We start from the raw sequence: 18,270 nt of genomic DNA on the forward strand, positions 1-18,270 counted from the left end.
TTATATTAAGGACAATTTAACAAAATCATGTCTTAGTTTCACTAAGTAAATAACACAACAACTGAAATGTCCTTTACTCAGCAGTGACGAGCTATCAGTATACAGTAGAATGTCGTTTATCCGCACACTCAAAAAAGCACATACTGTACAAGTGTTTTCTCATGTTTTTTTGTTTACTGGCACTGTATACAAATTAGTACTGTGTACTGTATGTATAAAATAAACCTGTACTGTACGGGCTTTTCTTTGTTAAATAAACACGTTTGATTATCCGCAAAAATCGTTATCGTATAAACTTCGGTTCCAATTAATGCGGATAAATGAATGTTATACTGTATAATGATTAATGTAACCAGTGATTCATATTTAATATATGCAAGGGGGCAGTCGGTAATCCGTCTGACTGCCACATGGGAGAGATTAGTTCGATTCCCAGGGTGGGTGAACTTGCCCCCACATAGAGCAACTCTGGGGCTCACTCAGCCTCAACTAAATGGTTATCTGGGGGCAACACTGGGGCAGGGTGGGAGGGTAAATGCAGCTGGAGCATGGTGCTGATCAAATCACCTCCAACATTACCGAGATATAGAATGTGTGGAGCCCTTTTCCAACATGTGCCTCATGGCATGGTACAAAGTGCACAGGGAACTTTACCTACATCCAAAGAGGAACAACACAGTAATACAATATAAAACCTTACCTGAGGAACTGATCCTGGTAGAGCTGAACCCTGATGCAAGTTTGACATCTGCTCAGTTAAGGAATCAATGTCTGGTTGCTCTTTGTTGTCGGGTACAGTTTCCAGATTCACGCCTTCTTCACGTGATGGTTTCCTTTCTTCCAAAACAGCAGTGCCAATTTTATAAGCGCTACTACCTTGAACAATATCATTTTGTTTGGCACTAGTCTGCAAAGAAGGCTTTGGAACTTCTCCACTTCCCTGAGATAAATGTGCTACATTGTAGCCTAAATCCTGCTCCACTTTCATCGGCATATCGCCACCTAACATGCCTGGCTGGTACGGATAACCGAGATTCATCTCTCCCACTGGAACGTTCTGGGTTGGATATAGAGATGTAGAGGGGTCAGTTTTCACGGGCGGAGCATTTGCGTAAGTGCCTTCTTGCTTGTCGGAACGCTGTTCCAATTCTGGAGGTATGATCTCTTTGTTTTCAACGTCGTTCTCCGGTGCAGGGAAATGATACTGCACATTCTGCGACCTGACTTCCGAAGGATTTTCCCTTTGCTTCGAAGATGTTGCATCCGGTGATTGAATAGGAAGGTCAGGACGAAGAGGAGGAGGCTTAGTGGGATACATTACAGGAGTGGCAACTGGTAAAACCTGGTGTATATTTTCCAATCCAATTTTTTCTTGTGATGCCAACAGAGACGAAGTGCTGGAATGATGACTGTAACTCTTATTTGAGGATAGGTCATTATTGGAAGTAGAATGATGCTGAAACTCTAATGAAGATGCAACGTATGTATCACTGGAATCCACATCCGGAGTACCTTCAACTTCACGAACAGCATGAGGATGTTGCCTGTGCAACTGCATATGTGAATTATCAGCACCGCCATCTGCAAGTAAGTAAATACAAATATTCAATTTGGATAACAGTCAATCATATAGTTCAATACAATTCCCACTTTAGTTTAAAAATGCCGTTGCAGTCAATAATTTCATGGACGGGTTACATAGTGTTGATTTGGTGTTTTAAGTCCACTTTATGCACACTAAGGCTAATCGAGACTTGACCTACAGTTTAAAGTTGGATCCGAACCACTATGATCCTCCACCGGGTATTGAACCTGGGACCCCTTGATCACAAGGTGATGATGCTACCACTGCACCATCAGGGAGGCCTTTTTGCACAGGTGACAGAGCATTTGCAAGATAAGCACACCAGTCAGCCAAGAACAGTCAACTCAAAGAAATCGCAACAATTGTGCATGTAAACCACTCCCAAATGGTAGATACTGTCACAACAGCACTACGGATTAAACATCATATCTTGTAATGTGGCACAACAAAATCATAGTCCACAAAATTATTGAATGCAATGGTATAAATACCAGCCTGCAACCACACAGGAAACAGTTATTCAGAACCATGGGTGCTCTCTGTTGATAGAGTACAAAACAATTTATATCTGGAATTACATACTTTCTTTTATGTCCGTAATAGTTTTTGTTAAATCTCTCTCTGTATATAAAAATGGATGTATGTGTGTATATATCTATGTATGTTTGTTCCGGCATAACTCTCGAACGCCTGGAGCAATTTCAACCAAACTTGGTACATATATGACTTACAATCTAGAAAGAAATACAGTGGGGGGGGGGGGGGGGGGGTAAGACACCCCTGGTACCCCTAGGTGTGGAGATGGGAAGGGGTGACATGTAAAAATAATCTAAAACGACTGATATTAGTGTGGAATCCATTGTTTTCGGGGTCGCTAAGATGAATAGACACACTCCCTACATTGTTCAACTCCAAGTTCATCACCTATCGGCATGGGGGGGGGGGGGGGGGTGAAAAGTAAAATGTCAAAAATGACCTAACTGTCATAAGCCTGGAGCAATTTCAACCAAACTTGGTACACACATGACTTACAATCTGGAAAGAAACACTGTGGGGGTAAGACACCCCTGGCACTCCTAGAGGTGGGGTTGGGAAAATAATCGAAAACGGACGATATTAGTGTGGAATCCATAGCTTTCGGGGTCGCTAAGATGAATAGTGACACTCCCAATGCCGTTCAATTTATTTATTCTCGCTCCTGGAGGTGAAACTGAAGGTAAATTAATATTATAGTGAATTTGTAAAATATTTTACTTTATAATTTGTATACTGTAGTTATACTTTTAAATACCTATAAATAAACTTACACTATAGTTAGAATTCATTATTTTCCTGTCTCCCGGCAATGCCAGGTAATCAGATAGTTTGTAAATATAATACATGTACAAAAATTTACTTTAAATGAGGCATTAGTAGTTCGTTATTATGACAATCATGCCTTTGTGAAGAATATTTAAAAAGTACTTACTTATTTATAGGAGCATTCTAGCATAGTGTGACATTCACATATAAAATGAAAAGTTCTATTAAAATATTCATAATGAACTAATTTCATTGAATTATGCAGAACTTTGTGGTGTCTGCCAATAAATTGAAAACTTTAATATGATGACACAACCTGAATACATGAAGAATATTAAACAAAAATTTAATACACAGCTTATCTTGCTAAGGCTAATAAGATAATTAAGGAGATGACAATCATTTAGGGTATTCATAAAATGATTTCCATATTAAAACCAATACAATATGTTACTGGAATCAGTGAAATCTATACAGGGTGGGGTACAAAAACCTGATGATTTTTAAAATGATATAACACAGTAAATAAAAAGAGTTTGTCTTTATTCATGTGCTAGCCATACAGCCATATGTATGCAATTATTATTGCAAGATGATTGATTAATTTGTGTTTTAAGTCCACTTTATGCACAGTAAGGCTAATCGAGACTGGACCTACAGTTTAAAGTGAGATCCAAACCACTATGTGACTCCACCAGGTAGGATCGAATATTGAAAGATGAAAATTATGACTTACATCAAGATTAAGTGTGGACCACACACTGCTGGAGTCGGTCGCTGAAACTTCTCGTTTCTGCTGATTGTTGTTTTGTTATTGCATCACGTTGCATGCTGGGATAATGGGAGGGGAGGTGGTGTGGATTCCAGCCCTCACTAGCTGACATTTCACCAAGCTCAGACCGCACTTTCGTTTTTGAAATGCCATTTGCAACATATTATTTTCCACATTTAATGTTGGTGTAAATCATATTTTCTTTTTCAATCATGATGGCATACATATGGATGTATGGCTAATGAATAAAGACGAAATCTTTTTATTTACTGTTACATCATTTTAAAAATCATCAGGTTTTTGAGGCTCACCCTGTATTAGCAGTGGTAAAATTTCCTATTAAAATATCTCAAAATGGTAGAAAATGAGGTAAAAAAAATGCTATACCTGAATACAGTGGAGGCAATGGATTTCTATCTTCTACTTCTGAATAGAATGGAGGCAATAGATTTCTATCTTCCACTTTCAATGGAACTTCACCGATTGAAGATTTTAACAAACCACTGTCCGATTCTGAAACTGCACTCACACTGTTATCACCACTGGCTTCAACTTTCCCATAATCCTGAAGTAACTGATGTGCCTCACTATTTTCACTAACTACCTCTGACGACATTGATTTGTCTGTTGTATCCGTCTCTACAGTCTGCACAACATCTATTTGATTTTCGCAACTATCACTCGATCTGGTATATACTGAGGATATGAGGCTATCGGAAGCCACATTTTCTTCTAATTCTAATTCACTCTTTACGGGACACAATGAACTACCACTTTCTGATGCACTTAGGGTATGTACGCCTTCGTGCTCACTGCCGCTAACACCCATATCAAAACTACGAACACTACTTTCAGCACTTAAATGTTCATCCGTAGTGTTATTGTTTCTTTGAACACTATAATGCATTCCGGCCTGTACATTGTTTGGTTGATTTGTGCCAAAATCTGAAATTTTGTTTCTTTGACTAGCCTGAGACTGATCAGGCGTTATTTCATTATTATTTACTTTAGTTTCCGTAGCAACAGGCTGCTGTTCTGGAGTCATGGAGTACATATTTGTATTCTGACTCGAGTTCATAGCAGCATAATTTTGGGTCGTTGCTTCGGGTGCAGAATATGATATGTTGGATGCATCTGTTGGTTCATTAGCCGTCCAGTTCCAAGAATCATTTTGATTGGCTGCTTCATCCCACGTTCCCCAGTTCCACGGATCGGTACCCCCAGTCGTGTTGTTTACCACATTGCTCTGATTATTGGACTGAACGTAGTTGTGGTAGTACTCTGCAGGATTGGCTGCCTGGTGGTACTGTTGTTGCTGGGGGGCTTGGTACTGTTGGTGAACTGTTGGATGCTGGTACTGCTGTCCATACATCTGTTGGTTGTTCCACATCTGTTGCTGCTGAGGATCGGATCCCCAGTTCCAGCTGTCAGCACTGCTGTTGTTAGGGTCAGCATGATGACTATGACTACCACCCACAGGCTGTTGTGGTGTTACACCTTCCCACTGCTGACTGGTAGGTAACTGTGCCGTTTGATTCCACCCCTATGGGATAGAACCGAAATTAGTAAATTAATTTGCATTATTAGGGATGGACTGATATCAAAATTTGATTGATACCGATAAAATATGGACATAAAATTGCAAATGGTCGTTGAAGAACTTGAACGTTTCCTCCTTAATAAATGTATGTTTTTCACCAAATAGATTACGGAAGTCTATTAAACAATATCTAGACAACAATGAAAGAAAAATACATGAAAATTCACGTCAATGCTCTAGAAGGAATTCTAAGTGTATATAATTTTTCATATTTTGAAATATGAAAAGTTTTTCGAATGGAGAGGAAAATTTGAAAAAAATCGCCCATTCACATGCCTAAGGTCCAACTGAGCCTTAAAGAGTCTATTTCACATTTTGCAGTTCATTTCGCAACATTTTGTGACAAAACAGGGTAGGAAAAGGCACTCATACATCTCTAAAACATGAAAAATTAACATTACAATGTGTTACTTCACAATTTGTGTTTTTGTCAAAAACGAAAGATGCATGCCTCTAGTGATAGCCAATGACCACAAAGCTGAATATTTACTTTAAAAAACTAGAGTATGCAGATTATATGTTTATATTCATCAAGATAACAAAATAGCAGAATATTGCACAAAATTATAATATATTTATAGATAAATTGGATCCCTAAAATTATCGGTAATTTAATCAATATTTTGAACACCTATTAATAGTTACAATTTTAAAGCATCGCTATCAGTTCAAATTGGAATCGTCTCAGCCCTACATGTAACCATATGATAATATTTCACAATTTCTTTTACTGGTATTTCTGGCACATATTTGTATATTACAATATTTGAACTATTTCAGTCTTTATCACATTAGTAAAAAACAGAAGGGATTTCATTATCTTTGCGCATCATGGCAGATAAGACTCGAAAAATTCAGTTTTAATTTTCCATATTTGTTCATATATTAGGTTTTGGCTCATATTTTACATGTGTTTGTTATTCTTACATATTATTTCCATATTTCAGAACATTTCTCAACATATACTCCATATTCGCACAAAAAAACTACACATTCCCGTGTGACCAAAAGAGTTGCGTGAATTTCTTGCGAATAACCGAGAAAGTCCAAAGTGACATTCACCAAACAAAGGTTGACGACCTTTATTATAACCTCTGTGTTAATTACAAGTTTTCTGCCATCCGAACAATAATGCGCTCTCTCTCTCTCCCTCCCCTCTCAAAGATGTTAACGCTAATAGTAACAATGCCGAAAGAAGCACAATCAATTGTTTGTTTTAAAACTCAAGAGTTATGTATGTTTCATATTATTAAAAAGGTAAATTTTTACAATTTTAAGTCCATATTTAACTCCATATTTTGGTGAAAATAATTAAATATGTATTTACATATTCAGCACATTTTACTACATATAAATCCGTTCCCTGGTAATAAAGAATGAGATCTTGTGTAGTCAAAGAATGCAAAATATGCCGAAAATAAGTAGAATTAATACCCGAAATATGTAAAAACTGTGGGTAAAAAAAAGGTAAAGCGCTTCCCTGTGCATAGCACCATGCCATGAAGGCGTATAGGGGGTGTGCGGGTAAAAACTGTGGGTATGTATATTAATATATGTAAAATGATTGATGATTATTTCCATTATTCCTGTATTATTATTTATGATTGAGTGAATTTCTCAGAAATTTATCCAGGGATACTACCCGGACTGGTGGCCTCCAGTCATAAACCTTTGGGTTTAAGAAGGCTAGAGAGTGAGTGAGTTAACATGAACCACCCTATGTTGAAACTGTTGCTAAATGTTTCAACTGTGGCTGAGTTGACACTAATATAACACTAAGGGAAAATCCTCGATTGTATTCAATCACCCTCACATGGCATCATATCACAAACCATCTATCAAAGCTTCATTTGTACGGCATGGAGTAGTTCCACCTACTGTAGTTAGTAAAAAACAAGAGCAAGTGGTCCTGGGAGAGTGTGTGCTGGAACTCAATTGAACAAAATTCGTGGTAACTGTGCAGCGTGATCTTAGTGCTAAGTTCAAGAAGAGTATCCATCCGGTGATTGTATGACAAACTTCTGAGCAGTGGTTGCTTGTGTATGTGTAAGGAACAATACGTGAGATGAATTGGACTACCAAGTTAATAACAAGAGAAGTCGACATCGAGGCCTTACAAGGTGAATGAATGAACTTTCTGGGTGTGTTGAACTTCTTGAGTGTGCCTACATATAATTTTCTTTTCCTGTTTTGTACAATGTCTGCATTAAATTTTAAGAATCAGGGCAAATATTTTGATGCATGCAGTACTTTTCGGAGTATGGTGCAACATCTTTGCAGAGTACAAATATCTTGGAAATTATGCACATTACCATTTTACGAAAAACACTGCACCAACGAAATTGGATTTCATCATATTCTGATTATCTTTCATGAATTTTGGAATATTTTAAGGTAAATACACTCACAACAGAATACTTAATAACAACATTTAGGAATGTTCTAATTGTTACAATGCTAAAGGGGGGGAGGAGGCAAGAGAGAGAGAGAGAGAGTGCATCCAATCAGTATCACTTGTAATCTGCGAGTATTGGTTCAAAATGGTATTCAGATTAACTCATCAACAGTAACCAACAAAAATACTAAATAATAATAGTGCCAAAAAGATAATAAAACTGAAAGAAAGTGATTGAAAAAGAGAAATTACTAACCTGGTTTCCCACGCCAGAAGTATTTGTTGTTTGCATCAAATCTGAGGGGTTATAGAATTGAACACCTCCACTTTTGGGGACATTTGAAGGGTTATACCACTGGACCGAGTTTGAAGCAGCATGAGGAACATTATCAGATGAAGGGGCTGAAATAAACACAATAACACTTACACCAAACTTTACATTAATGTAATTTATCCTGAAACTGATAGAAAAATAAAGTATGCAACATTGAAATCAACTATTATCCACCAACATACTGTCAACCAGATTAAACATCTTTCCACAGTAAAGCAGGAACAAAAAAGCACATAATGTTACAATGCTTGAAATTTTCCATTAGGTAACTTCCAAACCTTGAATAGTAACAAATTTGCAGGCACATATCAACCTATGAAACCACTCTCGTGTGACAATGTAATTGAATTAAAGTGACTGGTCAATTTCAAAATGAGACTTTCAATTTCATTGATACTTAGACTTGCTTTATTGCTACCAAAAAGTGTTCAACTTGCAATGATCCCAACTTATCCTAACTCAACTACTTTAGGGGAATGTAAATAAATTACAAAACTTCATACTTCAATTAATATTATTTTCCTGTAGTTTACGGTTATTACAAGCATAAGAAAACAGTTTTTCTTTGTGACGTTTCAGGAGAACACACGCTCCTTTCATCAGACATTTATTTTCATTTTGACTAAAGATACAGTTATAACAATGGTTAGTAATTTTTTAAACAAAAAGAATCTGTTATATAATGGATGTTGTCAATGTTACATTGTTGTAATATAGCAACTTAACTGTGAAAAAACAGTCTGTTTTATTATTAAATTATGAATCCAAAATATCATCAGGTAATTCAAATTCATCATTGTTTTCACAAAGTCTCTTGATGTTTTCGGTTACATTAAATTTTAAAGATGGTGGCTTACTCCATTTGTGAAAAAGAAAACTCCATACTGGATCTATGTTACCATTTTCATTATTTAATTTAAATAAAATGGTAACATAGATCCAGTATGGAGTTTTCTTTTTCACAAATGGAGTAAGCCACCATCTTTAAAATTTAATGGAACAGAAAACATCAAGAGACTTTGTGAAAACAATGATGAATTTGAATTACCTGATGATATTTTGGATTCATAATTTAATAATAAAACAGACTGTTTTTTCACAGTTAAGTTGCTATATTACAACAATGTAACATTGACAACATCCATTATATAACAGATTATTTTTGTTTAAAAAATTACTAACCATTGTTATAACTGTATCTTTAGTCAAAATGAAAATAAATGTCTGATGAAAGGAGCGTGTGTTCTCCTGAAACGTCACAAAGAAAAACTGTTTTCTTATGCTTGTAATAACCGTAAACTACAGGAAAATAATTATATAATGCAAGCAATGCGTACATACAAGAAAAACTATTATTCAATTAATATGTATGGATGTGAAAGAACCTTCCCCCACAACACTAATGCACTTATCTAAGTGTTTCACTAGTATTTGAAGGAGCAAACAAAGATTTCTCAGTATGCCATGCTGCTTGCTTAACCTCTTCATCACTGCTGACCTCCGAGGAACTCCATTTAGGGTCACAACAGGTGAAAATAGCTTAGAACAATGTCTGAACTGTAATAGATGTGTGGCAATAATTCCCTGTTGAGTTCATGTAGTGTGCAAATCATGTTGTGGTCAGTCTGCAGCATGCATCAGGCTTGCAGAGTTAGAGAGAGCTGCTTTGCATCGATGTGCAAATGTTCATGAATGACTGGGTTCAAAGTTCCCACAGAAAGATGGGCAGGCCTGTTGTGTAAGTTGGTGACATGTTATCCATTGATTTTCAAGGATCAGGCAATCCACTCACTGAATGTTCACAGGAACGATCACAGCAGACTCTGAGCAACCTTGGCCAGGATTGTCTTGCGCTGATGTACAGCCATCTTTAAACCACTCAAATCTCTTTACTGTGGCATACAGTTCAATCACTGTTCCGTGCTTGAAGTTTCCTCGGTTTTATGACTTTGTTCACAAGAAATATCATCACAACGTTCCAAGTTTGCAATCACAGGTTTTTCTTGTTTAACGTATGATTCTTGCTGCAAGCAATGTTAGCACTCCATGTGGTAATATTATACACTTGTCTCTCATGTCTTTGTTATACATCTGGGCATGTTCACTTATTCTGAAAAATTTCAAGTGACCATTTGACTTGTGGGGGGGGGGGGCATGCTACTGCTACCTGCAGGCAATCATGTGGAACTCACGAATATCCTCTTCCTAAACTGAGAAGTTATAACATTAATAGTAACGTGCTGTGATTGTTCCCCTGTATGGAAATGCAGATTGCAAGACACGACTAGTTACTGGAAATTGCAGTTTCATGTGGAACTTGTAAAGAAGTTCAACAAAAAATTAGGAATTTGCCAAGCTATTTTGCAAGAGAATGTAAAAGGGAAGAGGGCACCAAAGGGTCCTTCCATACCAAACCATCAAATGGTGGTTGCAGGACCATTTTAGAAAAAAAAAAATATATTTTTAGTACATATACGTTTGTACAGTTTCCACGTACAAAAACCAGTGCTCAAAAAAATATTGTCTTTAGTTCTCCTGGAGCAATAATTTTTCCAACATGGCACATGGCTTTTTTGCTCATGTAACAATTTGCGGAAACCTTAATATCTCAAAAACCACTAGAGCTAGAGACTTTAACCACATTCATTTTGTAGCTAATGAAGCATACCTTCTATGATAAGTATGTTTTGCACAAAATTGCATTCTTAGGAGGAGGACTATGGTGGAAATTTGGGTAACAATAGTTAAAAAATTGGATATTTAAGCCAGATTTTTTTAATGAAGGAGTTTAGTCCAAGGCTTGAAATTGTTTTCATTTGTAGACCTACCTACAGGGTGTCTGCAAATAAAATATCAGTGCTTAGAAATGCAACCCTTATTTGCAGCATGGGCTCAAACTTGGCCATTTACGGAATTTTGACTGTTTTCGGGGTTAAATATCTCATATGGGTCCTCTTTAAAAATTCAGAACTTTGGAATGGAGGAAGCCCTGCATGAACCTAACTCACAGTAAAAATCTCAACTTGTTTGGTCAATATGAGGTAGCGTATGTGACATTGCTGTGTAAGTGTTTGTTTGATATACTAAATCCTGGGTCTGCCAAAGTGGTCCATTCTTCCTTCAAGCACAGTTTTCCTTATTCATTCGGTACCTTGACCCTCTGTACCACCTTGAGTAAGTGAAATATCTTGCATAGTTTATGAAGATTATGTTGTCTATGAATGTTCTCTCGTTTTAGCTTGCTGAGATGTGCTATTGTGAAATAAATTATGGCTGTTACCTTACCGTGAAGCAGAACAGACTGAAGGCTTCGTGTAAGTGAATATAGCACCCACCCAACATAACGTTCCACAACAGCAGCTATAATTTTATGTCATCAGCTTAGGAGCTGATAGCAATTTTCAATGTGTTCTTTTACTATTTTAGAGTACGTGCAAATGTTTTTTACAAAAGTGAAAATACTTTAAGATGGCAGGTTTTTACATATGCAAGCCATACTATGGTATCAGTTATTTGTGTTTTCTGGGGTACTTGAACCAATTTTAAATTATGTAAAACATCAAAATCAATCTATTAAAAAAATACAACATAATTCTCGAAAATGGTACAGTGGGTTATTGGCCACATTTATTCGGGGATCAGGATATGGCTCATCATCCTACATCTTCGGGTGATACATTTCAAAACATCTTTGTTTGTTTTACGCCTTTCCATTCAATCTGCAACATTCGTGTAGCACATTTAGAAAGCTTGTTTCCCTTTCGACTGCAGGCCATGTCTACGTTTCACATCAATATAGTGCTATGTCCCAGACAAATGCATTTCAAAATCTCTTCCTTATAACCAAATCTAGGATCATACAGGTTAATAACGGTTTCTTCAGGTAGAAGCATTTCTTTACCTGTAATCCATTTCCTGCAACTTCCATCAATAGTTTTTGCATTCTCAAGATTCTGTAACACCATCGTGTTTGCTCTTTCTGATAAATGTTTACTGCTGCATACCACCATTTGATTTATTCACCATTTCTTTCATTTTGCAACCACGTGCTATGCCGTCTGCAATTTGGAGCACCAAAAGTTAACTATGATATCATTCAGCTCTTAAGTATTCTTAAGTGACATAACATATTGAGGTACCCCAGACCCTATGTACCCCTTAGAGAAAGTGAAATATTTTGCATGGTTTATAAAGATTTTGTTGTTTATGAACATTTTCAGTTGATTTTAGCTCTCGGAAATGTGTTATTGTGAAGTAAAGTACATTTGTTACCTTACTGTGAAGCAGAACGGCCCAAAGGTTTCGCGCAAGTGAATATAGCACAAAAAACCACTTTCCACAACAGCAGCTATAATTTTACGTAGGTAGGTGAGGATTGATAGGTTTGGTTCTGATTAGGGCTGAGCCGATACCACTTTGAACCAATACTTACTAAATGTTGTTCAAAATATTGATTAATATTAGTGTGTAAGTAACTATTTCCAATTATAAGCATCACTTTATGCGAGTTTTACTTCAAAATATTCAAAAATTACATACGAATGTTAAAATACTACTCACATAATCGCAAAATAAGTTTTAGCATGCAATATTGGTGCAAAATTAACGGGAACTTGTAACTTTGCATGATTTCCAGTCCGTGGAAGTGCAGCAGGACATTTTTGTGGCCCCCGAGAAAAACTAAAATGGCGGAAAGGTATTAGCTGGTATCGGTAAATAAAATCAAACCGATACTGATACATCGGCATTGGTATCGGCTAAGCCCTAGTAATAATAATAATAATCCTTAGCGCGACAACCCATGAAGGGCCTTGGCTTACCTACCGACTGCCGGTCTCCCTCCCACACTTTCCTTCGTCACCTCGAAGCGTAGAGATCTTCAACCAGTATTGGAATAGTCGGGGGGTCAGCCCGACGTATCCCCAGCCATTATAGTAGGTCGTCTCGACCGGATTACGCTCACTCACTCGGAGCTCCCCAATTTCCTCACGATGGTGGGTTGCCACCGGCCCTATACGTAGGCCAAATAAATTCCGACCAGAGCCGGATTCAAACCTACACCATCCCGCAGCGAACGATCTCAAGACGAGTGAATGCCTTAACCCGCTCGACTACAGAGGAGGACAATACTGATACATCGGCATTGGTATCGGCTAAGCCCTAGTTCTGATAGTTATTTTTGGTGTTTTCTTTTGCTATTTTAGTGTACATGCAAACACTTTCTACTTACAAAAAGCAGCGAAAGTACTCCGAAATTGCAGGTTTTAACTTACGTGGGTCATACTTTGGGATCAAATATCTCCATTACTTGTGCTTTCCTAATGCTGCAACAACTTTTACATTACATAACACATTGAAATCTGTCGATTAAAAAAAATTGACATAATTCTCAAGAGGATACAGTGGGTAATTGGCCCCATATTGAATTAAAGTTCTAATAAATAATAATAATAAAAGTATTTACTATGTCTGTCGCCTTGATATCCTCGAAGTCTTTGTTGATACATGATTTATCTGCAACTTTCCTTATTAATACATTTTTACAACCATCAATCTGAAAGCAAGAAAGTGCATGTTAGAACATGAATAGCACATTTGGAAAAAAAACAGTCTTAAAAATACTTAAACTTTCTTAAGGAATGCCATGTTCTCATACTCCCCATCATAGTGTCGCCTCCTGAAAGAAAAATAGTCCCCCCTCATGAAAGAAACATTTCATCAATTTAAAGTTATCATGTTCCTGCAATATCCATTTAATAATAAACACAAATGACTGTGATTGAAATAAAATGATAGCCTATGTGTGAAATAATTACTTTCAAGTTTACATCAATTTTACAGAGAGGAGGCATGGTCCCTCTTGCCCTGCCTTCCAGGCTTCCATGAAAAAACTTATTTAAAATTTCATCCTCTAAAAATATGCTTGATTGCTATTTCCAAGCTAGAATTAGGTTGTGAGTTAAATTGAAAAATATAAATTCTGGTAACCATTAAATATTTTCAGAAAGAATGAAAAAGCCATCATTTTTTATTTCTGGGTAAGTTAGATCATACATCTAACTTCATTTTAAAAACACTCATGTTGGTGTTGCACCTTTCCCTTGCAATGACAATTCAAATTTTAGTAAACCATGATTTTGGCCAAAGAAATTAGATAATTTTTCTATTGATTAATTGATGTACTATAATATGAATGTAATATGTTGCCATATTCCTTTTCTTGAATCCTTATTGTTTGGTTAACATTTTTGTGAAATTTCAAAAAGATTTGAGTCATTCACTATAAGGGAGATAGATTTACATATATATATATATATACTGCTGGACACCTTAATATTTGACATCCGAATTGCAATGATATATTACAGAATGTATGGCAGATCGTGTAGTACCTTATGCACCATTCATAGGCCCAGACTTTTTTTATGCATTCGTACTTAATTCAGTTTCTGCAAAATTTAATTAGCCTTCGAATCAGAATTTATGCGTTATCACAAAAAATGCAAGTGTCCGGTTTATTTTGTCCAGCAGTATATATATATATATATATAAGACAGTGTAGATTACACTGGAGGCTTTAAGAATGGAAGAAAAGATGAATTGTCAAAAGTGAGAGAAAAAAAGCGGTTTCTCACCACTATTGAAGGATAAAATATGCCAAGTTTCGTCAAAATCTGAGATCATAGATATAGGGCGACAACAAACAAAAGAACCTTTGGCTAAAATCCTTCCTCTAGATCTGTTCAGCTTGGGGCATAACGAAGCATAGTCCACCCTGCCCTTTCCCTCCTCGCGGGAGTTCAGTGCACAGGAGTCACGGGTCTGTGCAGGTTTATTTGCTGGTGTTTCCACAATACAATCACAAAAAAGAGAGATTTTACAATACCGGGAATTTCTCCATTTTGTTTTAAATTCGGCTTACTCACTAATTTTGGCCCCCTAATCACGAATCTGCAATTAAAATTTGGCGCTCACACATGGAAATAGCAAAATAATCTAAATTAAGTTATTTTTTCTACACCCTCGATTTCGGACTTTTTGTTTTCGTGAACATTATGTAATGCTAATTGAGAAGAACATAAATCTGGAGAGCAAAAAGAACTATTTACCAATTTATAGCCGACTGAAGGTCAAATATTGCTGTTTGAAATTTTTGAGTCCAAATTTCCCACCGATTCCGGGCTCCACCCCTGGGGTAATTGACCTACCGCCCCCAACTGCTAACGCAGCCCCGCCTCAGCTCTGCTCCCGCTTTCTCTATACAGTCCCTGTTAAAGGTATGTTAGAAATTGGCCGGATTCACCTGCCCCCAAATAAGCGCCAAATTTTAAGTGCAGATTCGTGATTACGAGGCCCAAATTAGTAAGTATCCCAAATTTCAAACAAATTGGATAAATCCCCTGTATTGTCAAATTATACCAAAAAAACACCCAAGCAGAGGCCAGGACTTGAACCCTCACACTTTGTTGGCAAGATGGAAAGTTGGCCACTTAGTATGCTCAAGCCACCAATCTGGCTTAGAATTACAAGGGAAATATAGTATTGAGAATAGTCATGTGCCTACATAGATATTAACAGGTGACAGAAGGATGCAAACAGATGAAAAAGAAAGTGTATCCAAACAATAGACCCAGTTAGACCAGCCAACAACTGAAAAATTCAGCATGCATAAAACTTTCAACAATGCTGCAGCATAGGTATAACCCTTTTCCAGACACCACCACCTCACATGGAGAGACATGAGGACTTTCATAGTTCCATGTTAATGCGAATTATACCTGAAATATGGTGTGAATCAGAGGGTATCTCTGTTTAAGGAATGGATTGCAACAAGGTGATGCTCTAGTATACTTGCTCTTTAATAGTCCATTAGAAAAAAAGAGTAGATGAAATACAAGTTGGGGGATTATGTACAGCACATACCAACTTGTGGTAATCATAGTCTGAAGATCATTACAGATTGTCAAAGAAATATTTGTCAACAGAAAAAGCAGATTAAGAGCTGACAGAAAGACACAATATATATGGCAGCAGGTAAAGTATGTAAAACAAACATACCAACATATGTATCAGTAAAAATTTTCCTTTTGAAAAAATGTTAATTCTTTTGCATGTCTGGGATTAATTATAACATATAGCAACAGTAAGAGCATTTTAGAGTATGGTGCTCTCAAGGGGATTAAAATTAACCATCTATAAGAATCTGATCACACCAGTGTTAATACAAGCTTCTGAAACATGGACATCACAAAGGAAAGTACATGTGTTTGGAGACTTTAGAGAGGGAAGTTAATAGCCCCGTCTATTTCACTGCACTCTTTGACCCTCTTTGCACCGAAGCATCGGCTAGACTCTACTTTACGTCCTTATTGCCTTTTGGTGTGCTTTGCTAGTGCGTTCTGCGTGGTGATTGCTTCCTTGCATTCGCGGTGTGTGTGTGTATGATCACAGATCACAATTGCGTACCTCTGGTTGGATGGTTTCTGGAACAGGAAGCACTTGGAAATTACTTTCGGCACTAGATAATTTAGTGCATCGTTCAAAACCATGCTTGCAGACAGCCGGCACCTTTCGGGTAAGTACCTTTTTCTTTTTACACTTTCTGTCGACGAAAGCCCCACGAACCATTCACAGGGACGAGGTATGCCTACGAGGTTAGGTTCCATTAGCACTCATTTCACCCCTAAATATGTGCTTCATCATCGTAAAATTTCCTTAGTACGTTCAATTATGCATATCCGGACAACATCTGTTTTTATCGATTTCCTCCTCCGGGTACTTTTTCCTCACCTTGGGATTTATGTTGTTGAATTCCTTATACAATAACCTTTCCAACGATATATGACACATATTCCTTAGGAAAAGGACGTAAAGTAGAGTCTTACCGAAGCATCTAGTTGGCTACATGGTGAAACACAGAGTCGTCTAGTTCGTTGACTTGGATTCCAGTAGTGTATTTCGTGTCATCACCGTTTGCACTATGATCACGTGGTGAGTATTAACTAATCGATTGATTGATTTGGTGTTTTAAGCCCACTTTATGCACAGTAAGGGTAATCAGGACTGGACCTGCAGTTTAAAGTGGGATCCAAACCACTATGTGCCTCTAGAGTACTAACTAATCAAATGACCGTTTAAAGCAGGAGACGGGCATTTGTTAAATCTTCTGAACTTGAACACCGCTTTCCATCTAGTTGGTTGAACGTCATTTACTTGCACCACCCTGACACTGGACAGTGTGTCAAAAAGTGCAGCGAACTAGACGGGGCTATTTCATAGATTCCTGGGCTCCATACGCAAATATGGTCAATGAAGAAAATAATTTAACAACAAGCCATGCAAATTGGACAAAGAATCAAACAACTATCAAAACATGTACATTTTCGCGAAAAACAGCAAATTGGACAGCATATTTTGTCATTGTGGCGTGAGTGCAATTAATTAAATATGTATAACTACTGACGTTTTCCATTGCTATGTACTTGGTATTATGGAAATAAACCATTATTATTAAGTATAAATTGGTCTAAGATTTTTTCTTTACACGGAGGATGGAAGCTAACATTGATCCTAGTGATTGGCCAGATATGAAAGAAATAATCTGCTCAAATTTTGGTATAGCTTTCAAAAACTGCTCTTTAAAATGAAAACAGACGACAATTACTTGCACTTTTCGACAAGATCATCTCCTCGATCTACATCATTACTGAAAATAAAACTAAACCTGTCCAGAAAGAAATCCTTAGCAGATACGCGTTTCGCCGTTCGTATAATCAGCTGGGTTATGCGAAAACTTCAGCCTCTAGGACAAGTTTCGCTTCACACATACAGCTAGCGGTAAATGTTCTACTGCTCCAATTCTGTGCACTGGTACATATGACACAATTACTTGTAAATAAAATTAGATTAACTGCCTCAATGCGAACTTTTACTAAATTTCACTAAGCATAAAACATGAATGCACTATCCACACGCAGGTTAAGATAATTCAACGATTACGGAAAAAGTGCACTTTCTCAATGAATGTTACAGTGAATTGAACATACAGAGTTCCCAGATGGAACTGGATTCTGAAACTATATTTAATCTATACACGTACAAAGAATATCACTTCATAAAACAATAAAACATTTGCATAATTGTACTCTAGTACATACATTAATAAAACTACAAGACAAAACACTTCTCCGGAAAACTACACAATTTCTCTCAAGTAACTTGGAATTTCTTCATGACGTGGAGTTCAAAGACTCAAGTCTAACTGGTACGATACGACGGAAGC

The 18,270-nt window shown here is 37.0% G+C and overlaps 1 protein-coding gene across 5 annotated transcripts in view; it reads right to left on the reverse strand.

Annotated features, from left to right (window-relative positions):
* Positions 1–18,270, reverse strand: part of Sec16 (endoplasmic reticulum export factor secretory 16) — a 106,745-nt gene extending 88,475 nt beyond the window's left edge. For 4 of the 5 annotated variants that reach the window (XR_014444003.1, XM_083144420.1, XM_083144419.1 and 1 more), the window contains exons 1-5: positions 18,146–18,270; positions 13,453–13,542; positions 7,911–8,056; positions 4,047–5,202; positions 701–1,581 (exon numbers count right to left, since the gene is read on the reverse strand). Coding sequence is in view for 4 of the 5 variants with exons in the window: in XM_083144420.1 (XP_083000546.1) it covers positions 701–1,581; positions 4,047–5,202; positions 7,911–8,056; positions 13,453–13,495 (2,226 nt within the window). In the remaining variant the exon portion in view is untranslated. Of the gene's footprint in view, positions 1–700; positions 1,582–4,046; positions 5,203–7,910; positions 8,057–13,452; positions 13,543–17,652; positions 17,742–18,145 lie in introns of those variants that run through there. The other variant, XM_083144417.1, reaches the window with a different exon arrangement.

The sequence above is a fragment of the Lepisma saccharinum genome, chromosome 23, assembly GCF_977018435.1.
Source record: "Lepisma saccharinum chromosome 23, izLepSacc3.1, whole genome shotgun sequence".
In the NCBI taxonomy this organism is placed as follows: Eukaryota; Metazoa; Arthropoda; class Insecta; order Zygentoma; family Lepismatidae; genus Lepisma; species Lepisma saccharinum.